Here is an 18,172-nt window from a genome sequence, read left to right as displayed (position 1 = left end):
TTGTTGGATTGAATAAATTTGACAGACGATCAGCTGTTGCTGTTGTGTTTTTATTTGCAGGGGTGTACTTATACCCCTTCCGGCAAATAATAAGTATTATCACACGGAGAAACGAAACTACTCAAAATCGAGAAAGAAAGTATAACCGGAAAAAATAACAATTACCATAAAATAATATAAAATCACAATTAAATCTATTGCGAACAATCGTTCTTATTGTAAGTACATCACACAAGTAAATTTAAAATAGAGTTATTACAATAGATCTACAATACGTCCCATATAGTATGAAATTTCAACAATAAAAAACCATAAAATGAATGCAATGGCAAATGCCAGAAGTTTGTTGGGGAAAAAGTGATTTTTTGTACGGTTAAGATGCATGAAAACCCCCTTGTTGTATTGTAGATTTCTCTATTTACCATAGATTCTATGGTTATTTCAACATTGTGGACAAAACAATTTATTTTAAATACAATAAATTATATTGTATGGTTACAATACATTTCATTGTACCTCTATCGTTATTTTTTACGGGTATACTTCCCGCATAAACAATAACCATAAGAAGCACACCCTAATAAAGAAGTACCATACAGAGCGTAAAATTATTGACTGCCTAGGCTGAGTTAGAGTTGGTGTATAATGAGTCACGCCAAGAGTGAAGCCTAGTCTATCTATCGAACTGTCAAACCAGCTACCTATCGTGCAAAGTAAACAAAGATTACGATGCTATGAAAGGTCCATGAAAGTTATTGCAATAAAATATAAAATATAATCGAAGAAATGATAATAAACACGTCGTGAGCATTCCATTGTCATGGAATACGTTTTGTAATGATCAGTAATGAGAATATCTACTATTTTTTGTTAAGGTTCTACAAAGGGTAAGTAATTTTGTGTTCTTCTTCTTTTTTAAATATCATAAAATCATCATCATTAGTTTACACATCCATTCATATATTATGAATGCGAAAATTTAAAACATGTGTTTCGTGATCATAGATCGAAAATTTCCTGGGTAAAACACATTCACTGTATTTACTTACTTGTGTTCTTCGAAGTATAGCACAATTAAACGCAATCGAATACACGAAACTCAAAACAACTGCTTCACAAAACTCTTGGTGAACAAAATTCATCACAAAGAAAACCATTTCTACTTTACTAATCGTGAAAGTATCATTGAAACAGCGGTGCCAGATGTATTGCCTCTAGCAATGAATTTAAGTTTATTAAAACAATTAATTGCGAAGTCTGCCTTATTAACATAGATGAGTGGATGTATTTAATGGTGGATAAATATCAAAAACTGATTAAATAAAACATAAATGACCATTTTATACATTTTACCGGTCCAATTAAAAAAGTCACAGAAGATTGAATTCAACACTAACAGGGTTGATGGCAGCAGTGCACGTAGCCTGTTATAATGGTTATACACTTTCCCGCTCAGAAGTGTAAACAAACTTGCATACAGCGCAGTCTGGCAGTGCTTATGTTTTGTCTGCTACATTCTTATCCACTAGATAGAGGGACATCACATTTGCTGATGTATTGAAATGAAGGAAGAAAAGAGATGGTTAAGTTTTCCTCACCATACCAGTTGATATTTATGAAAAATGGGCAGTTTTGGCGTGGGGACATGCACTTCCAATGAATTTTATCAATATATTTAGAAAATGATGATCGAAGAATATTTCAAAAAAAAAAGAAGTAAACAAAATAATGACCCTTTGTAGAACCTTAAGATAATTTGACAAAATCACTGATATAATGATTTACTACAGCCGCTATAATTTTTGCTCGCTAGAAGTCATTTGAAGTTGATATAGAAGTCCTCTGTTGCCAAGTTAAAAGAAAGGGAATCTTTCGAAAACCGTGATGCTAGTTCAACTGTTTTTCTCTTGGCGTGACTCATAATACACCGACTCTAGGCTGAGTGTGAAAGCACTGCACTATTCAATCCATTGCTCTGTACAGACCGTTTTTACCAAACGGTAAAGGACGAGGCAATGAAAGAGCCAACAAAAACATTCAGTCACTCACGAGCAGGCGACGCACAACGCTTGCCTTCGCTCACACAGCATGTAATTAATTATATGATTTGAGTAGTAGCTATACTGAAGATCCGAGAGATGTCGCCCCTTCAGTGGTAGGAAAATCATTTTTTCAGTATGGAGAATATCAGAAAATCCACGATTTGTGACTAAACATGCTTTCACAGAAGGCAACAAATAAACGAGTGTTTACCTTATCACCATAGTAATGTACTCGTGCATATTTTGTGCATCTAAAACTGCCCATAAAGAGGATAATGAATAAAAACTGAAAATTCTCATGCATTTCCAAATGGTTTCCTACCATTCCCATACATTCGAAGTGACTGGCCCTCTGGATGTGGATGATGTCAAAAACAACAAAACATGATTAATTGAGTCATTTTTCCATAGGAAATGTACGCTCAGTCATTCAAAACAAATATTGGGTACCATCACGGCAAAATAAACGTGTTGACTGAGCTACTGACTGGGTGCTCGGCTGTCAGTGACTCGTTTACCTCTCAATAATTCAAACTCTCACGAGGCAGTGAATGATGAGGCAGATGGCAGTTAATATTCATATCAAAATGACTCAATGAACCTGACTTTTGCGCACTGGTACCAACAATCAATACGAAACTAACGATTTTAAATAGGCTCACTACTTGACTAGCCTATTGGTCCCAAGCAAACGATTAACGTATCCCATTCTAGTCGAAATTCTAGTACTACGCAATGTTTGTTTTGATTCGCTATGAAAGTTTGACAGATAAAATGAGGGGTTATTGGTTTTTCCTATGTTTCGAGGGGTGAATCGATTAGCTTGGGACCGAAGAGAGTCCCAGAACTGAGCCAAAAAGTTGAGCTCGTTTCTTCGGGACCTTCTGGTCTTAGAGTTACCTCTATCCTGGTACCATAAACTATAGTCGCTATATTAATAGTCTGGCGGATAGAATTTCGATCTATCAAAAAGCGGAACCAATTCAATATAGGGGAATTTACGTATTCTCGGCTACCTAAGCAGCGACCATCTTTCTATAGCCTTTTTCTCTCAGGAACGCAGCTGCTCTAACAATTTCAGTCGAAATAATTTTCAAAAACTGTTTTGAAACGCTTTTATAAAGCTCCAAACTTCTCTAGTGAGAACGACTATTGTGGGCAACATCTCTTTATTCGGCAACCTTTCTATTTGAGCTGCGTGTTAAACAGCTGTGCTTTTATCGGCAACTTGAAATCAGCAGCATTTTGTAGTGCGTGTGTTCCATTTCAAGAAAACCCTGCTAGATTGCTTTTTTTCAGTGCTAAAAATATAATCAAATTGAAGCTGAAAGCCTAAAGAATCGTTTGAATGCATTCAGGGAAGTGTTTTCGTGAGAAAATGAAATTAACGATTCAATTTGAGTTGCCGAAAATAGTCTGTTATGCCGAAGCCGACATTTTCCCTATTGCACACCAACAATTGAAAAGGTACTAACAACTTTTACAACCAAACGGTGATTATTCTTTCCTCGTCAATCGAACGCAAATTACCAGCATCATCAGATAGGGGAAACTTTCCCCAACCCATAGATGGTGTTAGTTTGCGTAGACAAGCCTTGAGTCACGAGAAGAGGGTTTCCGAAGTTTTCATCGCAATAGCTGGTGTGCTCTTTTCTGTTGTTGGTCGTGATTCGCTCGATTGGTTCCGCTATTTGACAGCTCAATTGGTTCCCGAGATTCTATCCGCCAGACTATGAATATAGCGACTATACCATAAACCTGTTTTCCTGGATGGCTAAACCTAGGGCTAAATCACCGACAAACCGACAAGAATGACAATAGCAAAAACAATAAAATTTCTGACCAAAGCACACTACTGACATCTGGCTCCATGTTCGCGGGAAATATTTAGCTAAGCCATGAACCCGCATGCAAAAAATATAAATTGGTTCGTGTCTAATCTATTCTGGACAAATTATTATTAAATCCTATGGTTTTGACAGTTCGGATCACTGCACATTTAAATCGGCCGTTTACGGTTTTCGGGCATAAGTAAGAATTAAGTGTCATACGAGGTGTCTCCCTTAGCTCAGTCGGGGCCTCCCTTAGCTCAGTCGATAAAAGCGCAGCTACAAAGCAAGCCCTAATAAAAAATAACCATAAACGAACGATAACCCAAATCATTGAACTATTCCACAAATGGTTTGGATGATACCCAGAACACGTCGTTAAGCAAATTAACCATACATTTTTTATTAGGGAGACCATGCGGTGGCTGGGTTCAATTCCCGGTCTGGTCTAGGAATTTTTCGGGTTGGAAAATTTCTCGCTTCCCTGGGCATAGAAGTATGATTGGACTTGCCACACAATTATACCAATGCAAAAATGGTACAGGCATAGAAAGCTCTCAATTAATAACAGTGGAAGCATAGAGGTAACTCTAGGACTAGAAGGTCCCGAAATAACGTGTTCAACTTTTTGGCTCAGCTCTGGTACTCTCTTCGGTCCCAAGCTAATCGATTCACCCCTCGAAACATAGGAAAAACCAATAACCCCTCATTTTATCTGTCAAACTTTCATAGCGAATCAAAACAAACATTGCGTAGTACCAACAATCAATACGAAACTAACGATTTTAAATTGGCTCACCACTTTAGTAGCCTATTGGTCCCAAGCAAACGATTAACGTACCCTATTCTAGTTGAAATTCTATTACTACACTATGTTTGTTTTGATTCGCTATGAAAGTTTGACAGATAACATCAGGGGTGTGTGGATTCATGCAGAACATGCAGGGGTGAGTGAAATAGCTTGTGACTGCTTGGGACCGTTGTTCTGGTACTGAGTGAGCCAAAAATAATAATGATTTTCTTCGGGACCCAGTGGTCTTAGAGTTACCTCTATGGTAGTACTAGAATTTCGATTAGAATGGGATACGTTAATCGTTTGCTTGGGACCAATAGGCTAGTCAAGTAGTGAGCCAATTTAAAATCGTAAGTTTCGTATTGATTGTTGGTGGAAGTGCATCTAGAACAATAAGCTTGAAATGTGAGGAAGAAGAAGAACGAGGTGTCATATCGGTTTGTCGGTAATAATAACATTGCTCGCTGGAGTGTCATTGTTGCAGGTGGCTGCATTCATGCCGATGCCAGTCCAGGAACATGCTGAAATCCGATTCCGACAGAAAAGCACAGAATCCCTGGTTGTTGTGTCTGAAAAACGATCATAAAAATAAATAAAATGTGTATAATATTCCTTTTCTGACGGAATATTTAAGAGATGTATTATTCATGCACCTGTATTTGAGAGCGTACCTGCATTATTTTCACTGGATTTTCCGGTTACTTTTCACTGGCACTATTCACTACTACAACGCTTGAAATATACACACTTAATCTAGCTCAGTAAAATCTCCAACAGCCGATTATAGTACGTTCACACTACAGAGTTATAACAACAATCAATACGAAACTAACGATTTCAAATTGGCTCACTACTTGACTAGCCTACTAGGGGGGCGACACATCCAAATCTCAAGTTTAGATGCTCAACAAATCTCACACTTCTCAATCTTCGAAAAATCTTCTTTCATTTGTCGCATCTACTTTTATCGCTCATCATCTTTTTGCAGGAAATCTTCAGAATAGCCATAAATCTTCTTTCTATCTACTCAGCGTGCGCACAGCTAGCCACAGCAAAACACAATCTTTTTTGCATCGTAGATAGAGTCGTCCCCCTCGCTAGCCTATTGGTCCCAAGCAAACGATCAACGTACCCCATTCTAGTCGAAATTCTAATACTAGACAATGTTTGTTTTGATTTGCTATGAAAGTTTGACAGATAAAATGAGGGGTTAGTGGATTCTCCTATGTTTCGAGGGGTGAATCGATTAGCTTGGGACCGAAGAGAGTACCGGAACTGAGCCAAAAAGTTGAGCACGTTATTTCGGGACCTTCTGGTCTTAGAGTTACCTCTACGGTGGCATCGCGCCCATGAGCGGCGCGCTTCGACCGTCACCAAATGAGAATTTAACATAAGCGCGAGTGTACAATGAGGTTCTTACAAAGTACGAAGGATGCATCCTCATGGACGGCGAAACGTACGTGAAGATGGATTATGGGCAGCTTCCCGGACAAAAGTTCTATAATCTGGCAAGAAATTTGCAGCTGCGGACAAAAACCCCAGGTTTTCGTGTCAAACAAGACTATGGATTCCAGAATGTACAAGCAGGAGTTCCTGAATAAACGTATTCTTCCGTACATTAAGGCTCACAATTGGCAGAGCAAAGCAAAGCCAGAACTGCGCATGCGGCACCTAGTTTTAAGATCCGCAATTACAAAAATGATGATGTACTAAAAGCACAAACGAAGTGACAGACGGAGCGGCTCGAAAACTTTGGTGACTAACCTGCTATTGCAATTTTTCAGTGTACCACATGGCAACACCACTACTACTGGATTGTACTAGAAACACTGGAATAAGAGACCAGCGGAGACACTGTTATGATTCCAAACGAACTGTCAAAAGCGGTCCCAATCTGCAATGTTTACAAATGGTTTCCTTCGATTAGGGAGGAGTATTAAAATCGTTTAACAATCACTCATGAACTCGCTCGTCGGTTCATTGGCGAAGTCACTCGCAAGCAGTTACAAATGCAAGTGATGCCAGGATTGCTTTGATGTTTATCTTGTTGCCAAATTCATGTTTTTTTTCACCGCTGGTCTCTTATTCCAGTGTTTCTAGATTGTACCACATGGCAACACTACTACTGGATTGTATTAGCATTTTCACCAAATGTATGAGAATGCAGAGCTGCCAGGTGGTTTTATAAAAAATCTGCATCCACTCTATTAAAATATCTGTATTTTCTGTATTGACGATTTTTTTTCTTAATTAATCATGTTTTGTTGTTTTACAAATACAGTGCATACAAAATAACCATAAAAAGTGCTTAACCACCTATTCGGGCTATCGTACTAACCATACGGGATATAATTGCGCCATCTGTGATATCGTCCGTACTTATTTATAAGAGTGATATGAAGCCGTTTGAAAATGTATGGAGATTTTAGTTTCTATTCATTATCTTGCTGATAAGCAGTTTTAAATGCAAAAAAGTGCACGAGTTCATTACTATTTGATATTTTTAATATAGATGAATACAATTAATTACATCATTTGTGTGGTAGTTTACACCGAAAAGTCGAGAGATGTCGCCCCGCCAGTGCTGGTAAAATCATTTTTGCAGTATGGAGAATATCAGAAAATCCGCAATTTCTTACGAAATATATTTTCAATGCGAAACTACCGTGACGGGCGTGACTGCGTTTTCCGTTGGAGGGAGTGAGAGAAGCATAAAAGAAACAGCAACGCCTCGAGCAGATCCCACTGCAAAAAATATGGTTTTTAGCACAACAATTAATTTTGGAGAGAAGGGGGTACGCTGATAAAATCGAGCAAGTTATTTTGTTTTTATAAATTTAGATTTTTTTTTTCTCAAGCATTTTATAAAAATCTGTATAAATCTGTATTGTAATTTAAAAATCTGTGATAAATCTGTATTCTGTATCGGGTCTGTATTAAGATTAAAAAATCTGTATAATACAGATAAATCTGTATAAATGGCAGCGCTGTGAGAATGTTTTGGTTCTATCTCTTTCACTCTACTCAAAACTGAAATGCATAAAAAAATGACAAAATGATACGCACTCTTTGCACACTGTCAAAGAATCATTGTACACAAAATCAACTTTGTTCAAATCAACACAAAAAAACTAACCCATCTGGTGGATGATGGCACAAGCTTCCAAGAAAATTCTATTACAGTGAACCACATTATTTAAATGGATTTCTTCGTCAGTTAGTCGTCTGTCACTTCGTTTGTGCTAAAAGGTATTAAAACGTCATTACCATTACCAAGTGAAGAATCAAAGTGACGATTGACTCACAGATGGCGACCCCCTCTGATTCTTCAATGAACCTGTATACAGTATAAAGTTTTGGCCTGATTTAACAAGCTGCCACTACAGCGGAGAAGTTCTACAGTGGTATCGATACAACAGGGAAGATTTCTTCGAAAAGGACATCAATCCCCCAACTACCCTCAATTCCTCCCAGTTGAGAAATATTGGGCAATTGTCAAACAGAAGTTGAAGAAGAGTGGAAAGGTGCGACAGAGATGACGTTCATTTTGAAAACTGCACATTCTTATTTCATTAATATGGTTCCGAGACATCCGTTTTTGCGTCCAGATTTTAAAAGACTCAAGCTTTATAAAATAGGGGGTGATTAGGGCTGTCGATAGTTAAAAAAAAATAAACACAGCATTCTCTTAACCTTTTAATTTTTTATTATTCAATTAGCAATCGTTCAATAACCGTGCCTACACTATCTATAAATTGTGGCGAAAATTTTGATCCTCTGAAAAAGAGCAAACAGTACCCATCGTATACTATTCGTTCAGCTAAACAAACATACATTGCTACCATTCCTAATAGATATTAGCATAAAAACAACTTAAATTACAGAAAAAGTATAACATTTTGTTTTCAAGTAGGCATCATATTCTACGCTAGGCATGCTCCAATACGTTGAGGATTACACTACTGGCACTGCTATTTCGCCAAACTTTGGCATTCATCGCGGGAAAGAAACTAGAACGAATGCATGCTGAACATAAGCGGAAGGTAAAAAGCATGCAACTTAATTTTGAATGTTTTCGTGCAACGTCAAAAGTCTACTGATCGGTTCAGTGTTTTACGGTGATCGTTTAAATGCATCTACTGTTTGAGATAAGCGGTAATTCCATCCAGATCACGCTTCACCCATGCTACGTTCAATCGAATGGTCTCGATCGATTGCGAAACGGTCCGCTCGGTACCGGGGAACTCGTGCTCCTTGAAGAACTGTTCTACCTCGAGGGCTCGTTCTTCAGTGGAGAAATTTTCCGTCAGATATTTGATCAGCCGGGACAGTAGGAATCCGCCTTCGTATCGATCCAGCAGAATTTTCCAGTTTTCCTTGAAATAGTTCCACGTCATGTCACGACCCTTGGGATTGATTGCAACGGATACGATCACAAACACGGAATCCTGGGCGCGCACCTCGTCGGACATGGCAAACGCGATTACTTTACGTAGAATGTCTACGTTACTGATGGAACCGAGCGCACGGGAGATGCGGTCCTTTTCTTCATGCAAGTCCGTTGCCCGATACAGGCGAAGCATTTCGTTGAAGGTGGCCAAATTACCGTTTTGAAGGACCGCCTTGTAGCAGGTGCTGCGCAGATCCGCTGGTAGGACGCATTTTCCTGATGCATGATCGGCGAACCTAGAATGGTGAAAAATAATGCTTAGCAAGTGAAGTTTATTATTCAATGGGAGATTTACTTCGCTTTAGCTTCCGCAACGGTTTGCGGACAACGGAAAGATACTAGTCGACTGAGGACGAGCGGTCGGAGCAGAGTGTCCAGATGGTTTTCATCCGGTTTCACCGCCCAGCCTAGCTTGTCGGCTACCGTCCGGTACAGTCGAGTTCCATATTGGTTGAACTGTTCTTCTACTGGTGTGTTGGCTAGCAGAAGCTGCAACTTGGACAGGAAATTGGAGATAGATGACCATACGGTGTAGTCGGGCTCGTTGTAGCATGCATCCATAACTTTCAGCGCCTGTGGAATGGTGGATTAAAGGTTTGGGTTTAGTAGCTGAGTGCTGTTAAAATAAGACTTCTGTCAAAACCAACATTGCAATGGAAAAAAAAGTGTGCATACTCACATCAACGGTTGAGCTTCTGCCGGCTTGCACCAGTGCAAACAGATCATCCAACAACCCCAGTCGATCCAACGGCTGCATGCTATTGCTGCTGATCTCCGGGAGGAATTTGTCCAACATATCCGCTTTGTACTGAGTTCGATAGTAGCCGATCGATGCCGGATTCAGCTTAACCCAGTGATTGGGATCCACGTTTTCCACAACGACTTCTACAGTTTCCTTGTCCATGATGAACGTGTGCGCATGCGACGAGCTTGGTGTGGAAATTATTATTGGGATCATCCAGTGGGATTTCTTCTCCGCTTGGCATCCGTCAGCACAGAATTTCTCCTGTTGCAATTTAAGCACTCGTGAATTTTCCTTCTGCTCGGAGGAGAGAATCTTCACCACCGGGAAACCCATCTGCTTGATCCAGGTGGACATAATACTTCCCACTGGCTTCTTGCTTGTTTCTTCGAAAGCTGTCCACAGATCTTCAGTGAACGTGTTCTTGTATTTGTGGCGCGTAAGGTATAGATTCATCCCCTTGCGGAAATCATCGTCCCCCAGGTAGTGATAAAGCATGCGAATCACACTGGCTCCCTTGTTGTAGCTGATTTCGTCAAAGATTTCGTCGATTTCAGCCGGATGCCCCACGGGCACCTCGATTGGGTGTGAATTTTTAAGGCAGTCCAGCTCTAAGGCACGGGTGTACATATCCGTGATGAACTGATTCCAGATGGAATAGTTTGGGAAGAGTTTGTTAACGCATAGGAACTCCGCAAACGAGGCGTAACCTTCATTGAGCCATAGATGAGTCCACCATTCCATAGTTACCAGATTTCCGAACCACTGATGAGCAATTTCGTGAGCAACAGTTAACGCAATCGATTGCTTTCTGATAAGTGATGTATTCTCCGTATCGACCAACACGAACGTCTCGCGATATGTAATCAAGCCCCAGTTTTCCATAGCACCAGCGGAAAAATCCGAAATTGCAACCAAGTCCATCTTTGGCAGGGGATAGGCAATCGAGAAATACGAATTATAATAATGAAGCACTTCGATTGCCACGTCAAGTGCAAACTTTCCCTGTTCGTTCTTTCCGACAGGAGTAAACACTCGAACCAGTACACCATCTTTCGATTTTCCTTCTACGTAATCGAACTCACCGACTACCACCGCTACCAAATAGGTGGACATGATCGGCGATCTACCGTATTTGAGCGTTCGCAAGCCATCGGACTCGCTCTCGCTCACTACGTGCATATTGGACAGAGCCACGCGGTCCTTCGGCACCGTCAAAGTGATGTCAAAAGTTGCCTTTATTGCAGGTTCATCCCAGCAAGGGAAGCATCGTCTCGCGTCTGTTGCCTCGAACTGTGTTACGCCAGCGAAACGTTCCTCACCCGAAGGGGTAAAGTACTTGCTCCGGTAGAAGCCTTTCATTTTGTCGTTTAGCTCGCCGGTGAATTCGAGGTCCAGCTGTGCCGAACCGACGGGGATCTCCGAAGGGAAAACGAAACATGCCGTTTCCTGATCAGCGCAGAACTGTGTGTCCGTGGCTGTTAGTACCGTACTGTCGGATCCGTAGGTGACGGTCACTTTTGGAATCACTAGGTCCAATGCGTTTAGTGTGATGCGATCCGTTGGTGATTTGATCTGGAATAGGGAAAGAAGGAATTCGTTAGTTTTTTTTTATCTTTATTAAGGAGATTTTTAGCCACGGGCTAGTCCATCTCCGAGATTCGTTAGTTGTCGATGTTGTTGAAAGCTCATTCGATGATTTTTTTTATGTCAGCGGTTCTCAAACTTTCGTTGATTGCGACCCACTTTGAGAAACTTCAGTGAATCGCCCAAATTGAATTGAATTTATCCACCTATGGTGAGATCTAAATTCCGGTGAAAAAGTCCGCTTACAGGGGAAGAGAAGTCAGGTCATTTCTAAATGAAACGTGGGTCAAGGGTAAACATAACTGGCAAAATGTACCCAAAACTACTGGAAGAAAACTGGATTCTCACAAAAATTTGATTGACAAATTTCCAAAAGCATTTGCAATGTCATTTGAGAACTGATCACTGACTATTATAGGGTGTCCCAGAATGTCTAAGCACGACTTTGTTACACCCCTGCTTGTTTCAGATGACGTGTAAACAGCTGATTATCATGCTGAATCATTGTTTATATTTCGACCAACAGTTTCGTATATCGCAAGTGCCGGACAACACGAAGTATTTCTCCGGAAAAGCGCAAACAGATCGTGCACAAATGTTGTACTATCCCCAACATTTCTCTGAGTCAATTAGCGAAATTGGAAGATGTAAGCATCGGAGTCGTTCGAAATGCGATTCGGAAGTATGGCGATGAAGCAACTTTCCAGGACAAGCAAAAATCTGGACGTAAACCGAACCCTGTTGACTGAAATCTGGACCGGAAAATCGTGCAAGCTTTCACTCGCAAGAAAAGTGCTTCGGTTCGAGACGTGGCTAAAAAAGTGGGATCCTCGAAGAGTAACATCCGGCGTGCCAAGGCAAGAATGGGCCTAAAGACGGATTAATAAGTAGAAGAAGCCTAAGCAGAGTGAAAAACAAGCCGCATCCGTCAAACCGAGGGCTTAGCATAGGATTGGGCGAACTTCAGAGAAAGATCGATCTTGATTGATCGATCTTATATTTGGCTCTAGAATCGATCCACTGATTAAATCGGTACCAAAGAATCGATCTTTTGATTTTTATTTTAATACGCTTGTTTACGTTGGTACCCCAAGAAATCATTCCCTTTATAATATTCAATTAAATGTTGTCGTGACTAGAAATGGGCGATCTTGGATCGAAACACAAAAGATCGATTCTTTTATTTGTTTATTTGTTATGTTTGCATCAACAGACTAGAAATAGTCCCAATGATGTGTTGTAAAAAAAAGTACAGATTATACAGAATACATATACTACAGTTACTACAGTTACAAACGAAAATAACTAGGAAAGCATTGTCAAGTTACTAAAAATTTATAAGTCTTCGGTCAGTAAAAAAGGCAGAGAATCTTTGGCGAAGCATAATCCGTGTCAAGTGGAAATCGAACATCGACGCTACTCGGTTGGACACTCGCTGCAAGCCGTAAATAGCGCTCCCTAAGCTATAATTAGTTCGAAGAAGTGGAAGTCTCAGCATAAGACTGTTGCGTAGTGATCGAGGTTGAACATTAATGTTCACTTGTTGTAGAATTGTTTCGTAGTCGATTCTTCCTTGCAGAGTATCGGCGACGGTTAGGGCTCTGAAAACATCTCTTCGGATACGTAAGGGCTCGACATTGATCAATTGGCAGTGATTCTCGTAGCTTGGAAGACAAAGTGGGTATCTCCAAGGCAGCTTACGGAGCGCGAAGCGAAGAAAACGTCGTTGCACAGATTCAATTCGCTCGGCCCCATTATTGTAGTTCGCGCTCCAGACTGCAGAGCTGTATTCCAAAGTAGATCGTACGAGAGAGCAATAGAGCGATTTCAAGCAGTAAATGTCTGTGAAGTTCTTAGTAATCTTGAAGACAAAGCCAACCGTTTTGGACGCTTTGTCGACGACATACGAAATATGGTGTGAGTTTGTCAGCTTTGAGTCTAGAAAAACGCCTAAGTCTTTCACGCAATGCACCCGTTCGATAGTCGTGCCTAGTAGTTTGTAGTTGAAAATAATCGGTTGTTTCTTGCGTGAAAAAGTAATAACTGTACACTTAGCTGGGTTGACCACCAGTCGGTTTAGACTACACCAGTCAGCAAAGATCTCAATCTGATTTTGGAGAGAACGGCAGTCGGCGAGTGAGTGGATGCGAAAAACTTTCAGATCGTCTGCAAACGATAATCGTGGCTCTGTGATAACATGGTGAACGTCGTCGAAGTAAAGGAGAAATATCAATGGTCCCAGATGGCTACCCTGAGGTATACCGGACTTTGCGCAGAAGCTTGCTGAGCGACAAGTACCCAAAGTTACTGTCAATTGGCGCTTCGTGAGGTATGAACGAAACCATCTCAAAAGATTTCCACCGATCCCTAGTCTATCAAGCTTAGCGATCGCAATTTCGTGGTTCAGCTTATCGAAGGCTGCCGTAAGATCTGTGTAGATAACGTCCGTTTGGGTCCGAGCAATCAAACTGTCTGTGATGTAAGACGTTAGGCACAGCAGGTTCGTAGTTGTGGAACACCCAGTTATGAATCCGTGTTGATCTGTACTTAGATATTGCTTGCAATGCGCATTTAAGGACTCTATAACAACCAATTCAAAAAGTTTTGATGCAGCACTCAGAGACGTGATTCCCCGGTAGTTGTTTACGTCGCGTTTGCTTCCCTTTTTATGAACAGGAAACATATCCGCAGTCTTTCAGCAAGACGGAAAGATGCCGCTGGAAAGAGAGAGAGCTGGAATATGCGGCGCAGTGGATCTAAAAGACAAGTGATGTTCTTTTTAAGAATAATCGACGGAACACCATCGGGTTTAGCCTTAGCTGAAGTCTTAAGTTTAGATGCTGCTATATAAATCGTTTCTGTAGTGGCTTCGACCATGCTGAGCGTTTGGTTGACCAAAGGAACATTACTGGCCGCGGAAGTAATGATATTAGCGGAGAGTTGCTCGTCTTCAAACACACCAGCAAATTTGTTGATTGTCAGCAGTTTAACCATTCATGGAAGAGGGAAAGGATTTCGGGTGTGATTTTAGCCGCCGTTGAATCCTCCATTGATAGCGTTGAAAACAGAGACGACTTAACCGCTTATACTCGTGGTTGAGTCTGACATAGTAGCATTTCAGCGGCAGTGTGCGGAGTTTAGTAAATCTTCTGAGAGCAGCCTTCTTAGTTCTTTCAACGAGCGAAGATCTTTCGTCATCCACGGGACGCGAGGGTCGATATGGATGATCTTTTTTGGAAACGTGCCTGTCAATGACATATGCTAAGACATAAGAAAAGGTTTGTGCAGCAATGTTGACGTCTACAGGATCTAGAATATGCTCCCAATCTAGGTTAGACAGCACATGGACGATCCTGCGATGGTCAGCTCTACGGAAGTTATATGACACAGCGTTTGGAGTGCTGGTGAAATCATGGACAATATTATTTTCGATCACGATAATTAAAGCAGGGTGATGATGTACTTCCTTGACTAAAGGTTCGGTGCCGTGGAGAGGAAAGGAGCTGTATCACAAGCACTCACAAAGCAGAGATCTAGAGTGCGGTTGTTTTCATTCAACAGGCCATTGATTTGTGACAGCATTGCGGTACTATAACTGTCCAGGAGCTGGATGGTTCCTACGTGGAAAGATGAACGCTCGTGATCAGGACAAACGAAACCACTATGGGTTGGAGTCCATGCAATGTCCGGTAGGTTAAAATCGCCAAGAACAATAACTTCGTCGGAAGGGCCTGCCTGGTCTGAAGCGGCCAAGACGGATCGACAATGTGTGTCAATAAGCTCCAAGTCACGGGTTCGATCTGGAGGGATGTACACTGCACAGAGAAGCAATTGACGATCACCAACTTGAATAGCCACCCACACATGTTCAACCCTGTTCCAGGAATTGTCCTCGATAACTTCTGCTTTCAGCTTGGAATTAATTCTTTTGGTTCGATCAATCGATTTTTTGAATCGATCCCAAACACGACAAAAATCGACTGGATCGATTCTTTTCAGTGCATTTGCATTTGCAATTTAATATTGATTCTTTTCACCTTTACCTTTGCACATCACTTGCCTTGAACATGGATTTTGCCAAACAACCAGTGTGACAGTTCAGTAGGCAATAACCTGGGGAGGGGCGTGCTGTCAAATCAGCCTACTGATCATTCTTGTATGAAATTGGTTCCAAACGTAAACAAACCCTGTAGGTTTCTTATGGCTTGTTTACGTTTGGAACCAGTTATGCGAGATAGGCGACGATTGTTCGTATTTGACAGCCACCTCAATTCAATTCATTTGCTTTTCAGCTACTTTGAAACTAAATCTCCACTAAAATGTCAAGAATTGATCATCATTGAAACAAGGTTGAACATGTTTTGAAATTATTTTCTAATTCAATAGCCTTTAAAATGAAGGTCAAAGTTTTACCGAACGTTCAGCTGTTCTGATTTCGGTAAAATTTACCGAACACGAAAACAAAATCTTAGTGTGTCGGCTGTCTTGCAATGAACACTCATACATAGGATTTCCAGTGAAAACTAGATGTATGAGTGCTCACGTGATATACGCTGTAATATGAACGAGGTATTATACTGAACTTGGCGTTAATTTGCACCAACTTTCCTATGATCCGTTATATTTGAAACATTTTGAAAAATCAATCGATTCATAAGATCGATTTAAAATGATTGATTAAATCTGTGAATCGATTATTTTCAAAAAAATGAATCGATTCACTTAGATCGATTCTTGTCTCAAGATCGCCCAATGCTAGCCGTGACGGTGCAATGAGCACAGGAGGGAGTTAGAACAAACCTTGAAATGTTGCTGTATTCGTAAATATCAGAAACGCAAACAGTGACGTCATTTTAGGGAGCGATGCTGGAGTAAATCATTTTTTCAATGTAAATACACTTAACAAATTTAAAATTTGTTTTTTTTAAAGATCGAAAAGATTGAAAGAAGAGATCGTTTTTTTCGGGCTTTTCGTGGACAAAAAATCGATCTGAAAAATCGGAAATCGGGATAAAAAAGATCGATCTTCCAAAGATCGATCCAAGATCGCCCAATCCTAGCTCGGAAGTTATATATGCGGAAAATCGGTGTGCGTGATTATGGACGATGAATCATACGTTAAATTTGATTACAAAACTCTTCCTGGTGATCAGTACTACCAACCGGTCCCAACACTCACGCACGTAAACATCGGTTGTCATTGTCTGTGTTGTCACAAACGGTTTGAAAAGCATACCACACTCACAAATGGCTTGCCAAATCATCGCCCTTTACCGAATTTTTCTGTAAAAATCGACTTATCCGCGTGTCAACACTTCGGCCATCACGAACGGTGTAGAATCAACCGGTGGAAACTTACGATTTAAAATTGGCTCACTACTTGACTAGCCTATTGGTCCCAATTAAATCTATAAGCCTACCCCATTTTAGTCGAAATTCTAGTACTACACTACACTGATAAAAATTCAAAGATTGGTTTTTACAAAAATCAATTCGAAACTAACGATTTTAAATTGACTCACTACTTGACTAGCCAATTGGTCCCAAGCAAACGATTTACGTACCCCATTCTAGTCAAAATTCTAGTACAACTCAATGTTTGTTTTGAATCGCATCGATTAGCTTGGGATCGAAGAGAGTACCAGAGCTGAGCCAAAAAGTTGAGCACGTTTCTTCGGGACCTTCTAGTCTTAGAGTTACCTCTATACTAGTAGTCATTCTGACTGAAGAAATATGAAGCGTTAGAGAGATAAAGTACAAAAAAAAAAAAGATTCCAAAAGAAGCAATCGACGGCGACAGAAGAGCAGAATATGGTGAGAGCAGTCCAATTATTATTTACAAATTAAATTTCAAAATTAAACTAAATACGTGCCAGGCTTTAAAAAAAATTACGAACCAGGAAGTGTCATCTCTTTGCCAGTGGTGGCGAGGGAGATACCCTTCACTATCCTTCCCTGATATTTGATGTTAAGCATCTTCAACTATCTTCTTTTTCTTCTTCTTCGCATTTCAAGCTCATTGCTTAGTGCATATTAGCTTATTGCGTGCTCTTAACTTAGTGTTCTAAATGCACTTCCACAGTTATTAATTGAGAGCTTTCGATGCCAATACCAATGCATGAATTTGTATATTGTGTGGAAAGCAAGTCGAGAAAATTTACAACCCGAAACATTCTCTCGACCGACCGGGAATCGAACCTGCTGCTTCCGGCTTGGTTATACCAACAATCAATACGAAACTAACGATTTTAAATTGGCTCACTACTTTACTAGCCTATTGGTCCCAAGCAAACGATTAACGTACCCCATTCTAGTCGAAATTCTACTACTACACTGTGTTTGTTTTGATTCGATATGAAAGTTTGACAGATAAAATGAGGGGTTAGTGGATTTTCCTATGTTTCGAGGGGTGAATCGATTAGCTTGGGACCGAAGAGAGTACCAGAGCTGAGCCAAAAAGTTGAGCACATTATTTCGGGACCTTCTAGTCTTAGAGTTACCTCTATGGTTATACCGTGCCTTTACTGACTATGTAAACCGTTAACTTCACGCATGAAGTAATACAAACATGATTGGTTAAAGTAGTGTAAAGTTTATTATTGTTATTTTCATAGTACTAAAACTCTCGAGTTTAGAAAGGCTTAATGCTTTCCCTACAAACGCTTTCAAGTTTTGATTCCAATGCAAAATGAAAATGAAATCAAATTTATTTTCATTAACACTTAATAT

General features: G+C 40.3%; 1 protein-coding gene across 1 annotated transcript in view; it reads right to left on the bottom strand.

The window, feature by feature from the left end:
* Positions 1 to 8,347: 8,347 nt before the first annotated feature.
* Psa (puromycin-sensitive aminopeptidase) overlaps positions 8,348 to 18,172 on the bottom strand; it is a 48,115-nt gene continuing 38,290 nt past the window's right edge. Inside the window, exons 3-5 of the mRNA XM_065218541.1 lie at positions 9,794 to 11,431; positions 9,410 to 9,687; positions 8,348 to 9,350 (exon numbers count right to left, since the gene is read on the bottom strand). Coding sequence (XP_065074613.1) covers positions 8,801 to 9,350; positions 9,410 to 9,687; positions 9,794 to 11,431 — 2,466 coding nt within the window. The 3' untranslated portion in view covers positions 8,348 to 8,800. The remainder of the gene's footprint in view (positions 9,351 to 9,409; positions 9,688 to 9,793; positions 11,432 to 18,172) is intronic.

This window comes from Ochlerotatus camptorhynchus, unplaced genomic scaffold, assembly GCF_037179485.1.
Source record: "Ochlerotatus camptorhynchus isolate MF236.1 unplaced genomic scaffold, CSIRO-AGI_Acam_v1.1 ptg000089l, whole genome shotgun sequence".
Classification (NCBI taxonomy): domain Eukaryota; kingdom Metazoa; phylum Arthropoda; class Insecta; order Diptera; family Culicidae; genus Ochlerotatus; species Ochlerotatus camptorhynchus.
Note: the sequence above shows the minus strand (reverse complement) of the source record. Positions and strands in the feature narration are given on the sequence as shown.